This window comes from Triticum aestivum, chromosome 3B (genome assembly GCF_018294505.1).
Source record: "Triticum aestivum cultivar Chinese Spring chromosome 3B, IWGSC CS RefSeq v2.1, whole genome shotgun sequence".
Taxonomy (NCBI): Eukaryota; Viridiplantae; Streptophyta; class Magnoliopsida; order Poales; family Poaceae; genus Triticum; species Triticum aestivum.
Window position 1 is genome coordinate 589,980,359 of NC_057801.1, and position 5,364 is coordinate 589,985,722.

Genomic DNA, 5,364 nt, shown 5'->3' on the forward strand with positions numbered 1-5,364 from the left:
AGGGATTAATTAACGAGTCGCTAACAGGTGGGCCACTGTCCGAGACTGTGGGCTGGCTTGCATTCCCGGGATTCGTAGGCTCCGTTCGCGGGTGTGCGACCCTTCTCCGGAAATGACGACTCCCTTCCCGGGAGTGCGTCGACTCGGCCGTGGGCCTCCGCACAGGCCCATGACTTTCTACCCGACGGACTATACAAGAAGGCCCTGGCCAGTGGAGTGACCTAGTTCGGTTCACTCGCTCCCTCTCGCGTAACCTAGCCGTCATCCACTTTTCCTCACTCTGTGCTGCCTCCGGCGACCCCATCCCGACGACCACGTGCACGGTTGGTCGGGAGAGCAGGTGCCTCCGGAACCCTGCCGTTCGAGATCTTGCCCGGGAGATTGGCAATAAGGTTTTTGGGGAGCGTCTCGACGCGACTGCTCCCGATCCGTGCCCAGCTCCGTCTGCCTCTGCTTCCACTACTTCCCCTGCATCGACATCATGGCCACCGCCGCCAAGAAGAAGGCCACGGACGACGCCGAAGCTGCCGCTGCCGCCACCGTTTTGGCCTGGCCAACTGGAGGGTATGATATGTTCATCCCTCGTTTACTCGTACTTATGCTAGCCGTATATGTGCTGCTCATAGATGGTTTGCTTCTATGCTCTGTACGTGCTAGTAGCTTAGGTATCGGTATGAGATGCATACCGTATTTGCCATGCTTACTGTTTACTCGTGGATTAGTCTAATTGGAAAAGTGCTAATATTTCCAACATTAACAACTTATGCAACACATTGACTTGACTAAAACTTTTGCCATACTCAACAGAAATAATGTCCAAACTAGAAAATCTAGTGCCACATAAATACCCCAACTTTTGCGCGTAGAAGGAATCCAATCCCACTGGAGAAGATTCCCATGATCCATCTTCGTGAAGAAAGCGTGAGAATATTTCCTCTTCATGGTTTCCTGAATCCCTGCAAAGTCTAAATAATGGTTATGGAAAATATCTGACAAACAGGAGGCAATACCCTTCTTCCCCGCCCCTCTACAATTCCAAAATAAACCTATACTGTTAATTTATTTGGTTTTTGTCTCAACCTACCAATTCTCCTAGGGGGCAAAATGCAAGAGGATATAGCATTTGCAAATAGAGATTACATAGAAGCACCTATTCATCACTCTCCTACCGATAAACCGTCACCCCAAACCGGTTGAACAAAACCAGTACGACCATTTCCAAGTGGTTGCACTCAACATTCAAAAGCTCTGAACTTCAGCGCACCGAAGTAAAGACCACGTAGGGATCCAGTGAGTAACCATGTTGCTGTCTTGCAAAACATGACACTCCAACATCAGTTATCATTCGGTAGCCCCAAATTGCCCAACAAAAGATTGACACGTGGATTTGAGTCTTCAGTTTTTCATTCGCCCCAAACATACTAATAAGCTTAAAAAGCTACATGGACCATTCTCTACAACAAGCGTGCAAAAAGGGCATTGTTTGTATCTTTGTCAACAAACAACACCTTTTCTCCACCATTTTCAATTGCGCCCCGCCAAATTATTTTAGTCAGAACCACTTCTCTACGTCTCCGCCCATCCCTCGGTCCACATCACCACCGAACAACGGCATATTGTCTATTCCCTTTTTGTTAATTTTCGTTCGTGGGCTTTGGCTGGGCGGCCGGTCGATGATGCCCACTGCTACTACCAGAAACCATCACAGCATCATCACAATTAAAAGATTGCGGTTACAGGCTTTAGTGTTTAAGTACTCTGGATGCTGTTAGCTTAATCTGTTATTGTTAGGACGACCTGGTCCCTGTGCGAGCGTACGCGTGGTCGCTGTTTGCATTCACTTGTTTGTCCAGCTCTGACGAACTGTTGCAGAATGGGGCCGCACAGCTCCATAATTCAGGCCGGCCAATCATGTTAGGTTAGCTTTGCAATTCTTGTCATAACTCCGCATCTCCGGTGCTATGCCTATCCGTGCCTACACCAAGATGGAAGCTAGTGATAAGAGTAGCGTTCCGGAAACAAACAGCACCGGCAAGATATCCAGCACTACCCTTTCTTTCATGAAAAGAGTAAACCCCAGCCCAGAGCAACCATCGATTCGGCAGCACTTGCAGTAGCATTTCAGTCTAAACTATGGTATGTAGCTGAAATTAACTGTCGCTGAAATGAGTCACGAGAGCTAATTCCAAACGGAGGTAATACTAAACAGAGCAATTTTTCCTTTACCTTGAGTAAATGCTTACAATACTACTCCAGGATCCACCATGTATTGTAAAGAAGTTCATCACGCATGCCACCACCACCACACACACACACACACACACACACAACGTCAGGACCAGAATCATGGAATTTCAAGAATGGTTCGTTCAAATGATGTAGCAGCCAGAACTGCAGAGCCTTTCATTGCTCTAAGCACACCAGTTTCTGTTCTGTATGTTCTATAAAGTTCTTGAAACAATGGTACAACATGAGGATTTTGCTTATGCCCCATACACTCAGCTTATTAAGAATCCTTTTACGTAACAGGCATGCGATCCTTAAGAATGGCTTCTTGAAGCAATACCAGTTTTCTCCAAGCAAGCGAATGGGTATGTGTGTCCTGTGTGTAACAGCAAAAATCACCCTGTTCTTGGTTCCTTCAGTTTGTGTACTGTCATACAACATAGCGATATGTGACGTATCTGCCGGCTGTCTCGCTGGGCCTGATGATCTTCACCACCTGCCCTCGTTTGAGGCCGTAGTACCTCGCAATGGGATCCGTAATTTGTATTCTTGGTAGCTGTTTTGTTCATTGCATTCAGAAGAGAAATGGGTTACATGCCTGTGAGCGAGTGCATATTTGTAGCGAACTACTGAAAAATGGAGAGGGTGTCATGCAACAACAAGTGATAGAAGCATGGATGTGTTGGCAAAGAAGCAAGATTCAGTAGCTATTGTAGTACATCTCCCATAGACAAACAACATCGATTTTCTTAGAGCAAATTGTGGAAACACGTTGTTCTTAAAATTGTAGAGTATTTAGGACTGGAATGTAAAAGATTGTCATTCTTTCCCTGCCCTATATTTGTTTGTGCCTAAAATGGGTCTGATACCGTAGTTAATGGAACTGGAAGTGAACAAATTAAGATGAAGTGAAACACACTAGACAAAGGCAATGGTTGATGCTATAGAAAGTTCTAACAACGTTTATATAAATTAACTAGTGAGGAAAACATTCTGCTCTCTGATGTTCACCATATTGCTACAGGGAACTAGATACAAGATTGGCTGGCTCTACTGATGCCCAAAATTAGTGCAACTTTCAAGTGCTAATCAGATTTAGTAATACCTGAGTTTCCTTTAAAGTGTACCGCGCCAATAACGTCTTCTTTTCCTCGTTAGCAAGCACTTGATGCTCCGGAACGAGAACATGTTCCTTGATATTTATAAGCATTTCGGCATCCTGTGGTTCGTTGCTTCAGTTATGAGAAGGCCAGACTGACAGAACCGGTGAGAGCAAATGTGCCGGTCAAATTACAGTGCAGGAGCAGGACCAACCTGGAAAACCTCCAAGTGGATCTTTGGCTCCAGTTCTTGAAGAAAAGATTTTGCAAATGGGGTGAGGTTCTGTTGCACAACCAATATGGCCCTTGAGACTTTCTCGGCGTTCATCATTTCAACGTACTTCTTGATGTGCTTCATCCCCACTTTCTCGTCGTTAGGGAAGAAGACGTATATCTGATTCAAAAGAGAGAAACAACTAATACGTGTTAGGAGACTACCATTTCAAGGCAGAACTTCACCGACATAATAGCTGAATTTGGCACGAAATGCAGCATTGAGTTGCCCTGAATTGTCCCTAGAGGTCCCTGGCAGCCATCACTCATCATCAGGCAGCATGGTCGAGCTACTTGGCGGGCTAAATTCTTCCAATAGTACTTGGTCATATATGTAGAATTGTAGAGGCTAGTCAGGCAGTAGCAGACGGCAAGGAGGGCGGTTATACGAAACAACTTGCCTAGCACAACGTGCACAGCAGAGCAGAGTGTCCCCCAAGCTAAGCAGCCGACGCCATGAGCACCACGAACTGCTTTCCATCGAGCACTTGATGGCAAAACAAACACCGGTCGATCCAACAGAACAGATCGAGCAAGGGCAAGACGATGGAGCCAGGGGTTCAAATCTAGCGAAGTTGTCGACCGAGAGACGGATCGCGGATGACCATCAGCGAAAAGGAAAAACAGAGAGCTGGATCCGCGTGGGCGATGACGGAAAGCAAAAGTAGGGGAGATTGGGATGAGCTGAGCTGAGCTGAGCAGACCTGGTCGTTGGGGTCGTTCTTCTTGCACTTGTTGATGAGCATGTCCTCGCGGTGGAAGGACTCGCCGTACTTGCGCTGGAAGTCGCGGCGGGTCATGGACAGCTCGTGCTCCACCACCAGGTAGCCCCGGTCGCGCAGCATGTGCATCACCGTGCGCCGGATCCGGACCAGCCGCCCCACCGTCACGTCCTCCGTCACCAGGCCCGACGCCATCTCCCTCGTCCTCCTCCTCCGCTGCCGGCGGCGGCGGCGGCGGCGGCTTCGGTTTCGAGGCGGAGCTGGAGCTGCTGAGCTTGACCTGCGGAGTGCGACGACGTCGGCCCACTCTGCTTTTTTCCAATCCTGCGAGTGGGTTGGCTGCGTGGATACAATATCGTCACGCGCGCCTGCAAGTTGCGTCCGCGGATGACTGGTCGGGCCCCGGCAGCAGCAGTGAGCAGTGCCCAATACGGGCCGACTTTACAGCGTGTGCTCTGACTGGTCGGCTCTGTAACGTTGCTAAAAATGGAGTATCGCGCATGAAACGCTCGCTTTTTTCTACCGCGATGTCACTCCTGTCGTCTGCATCTACACCCGGGCTTGGCACGCAAGCAAGAATGTTCTACTAGCTGCAATACCGCCCATTTTTTGGTTGCACGAGAGCTGTGTACGGTCATGCCCAAAGTAGGAAAGAATGGCTGCTTCACGCTCTTGCTCCCATGGATGATATTTACCGTGGCTTGTTGCTCATGACTTTATGAAGGAGCCAGCATGTTCGTAATGAAAAGTAAATAAAAAAAAACTACCACATTACAGGCTATCGTTCCAACAAACTATCATTTTTAATTTTACAAAAAAACTACCACAAAAGTGGTGTGCTGTTCCAAACCCTAATTGCCGAATCGTTACATTTTAAGCGCGATTATGACATGTGGGGCCCGCCCGTCAAGATTCTGTTGGCCAAAGGCGGACGGCGCGCGTGATGACGGCTGTTAGAACGCGACGTTCTGACCAGGTGCTTAGTCACCCAGTCCCACTCTCGCTCACCCACTCCCACTCTCTCCCCCCTCGCTCCGTTCTCC

General features: G+C 48.3%; 1 protein-coding gene across 1 annotated transcript; it reads right to left on the reverse strand.

Annotated features, from left to right (window-relative positions):
• Nucleotides 1-2,332: 2,332 nt before the first annotated feature.
• Nucleotides 2,333-4,656, reverse strand: LOC123071114 (DNA-directed RNA polymerases II and IV subunit 5A). The gene is made up of 4 exons (XM_044494604.1): nucleotides 4,304-4,656; nucleotides 3,541-3,720; nucleotides 3,332-3,445; nucleotides 2,333-2,782 (listed from the first exon to the last, which is right to left on the reverse strand). The coding sequence occupies exons 1-4, from the start codon at nucleotides 4,514-4,516 to the stop codon at nucleotides 2,657-2,659; spliced, it is 633 nt and encodes a 210-aa protein (XP_044350539.1). The 5' UTR covers nucleotides 4,517-4,656; the 3' UTR covers nucleotides 2,333-2,656.
• Between the last annotated feature and the right edge of the window lie 708 nt (nucleotides 4,657-5,364).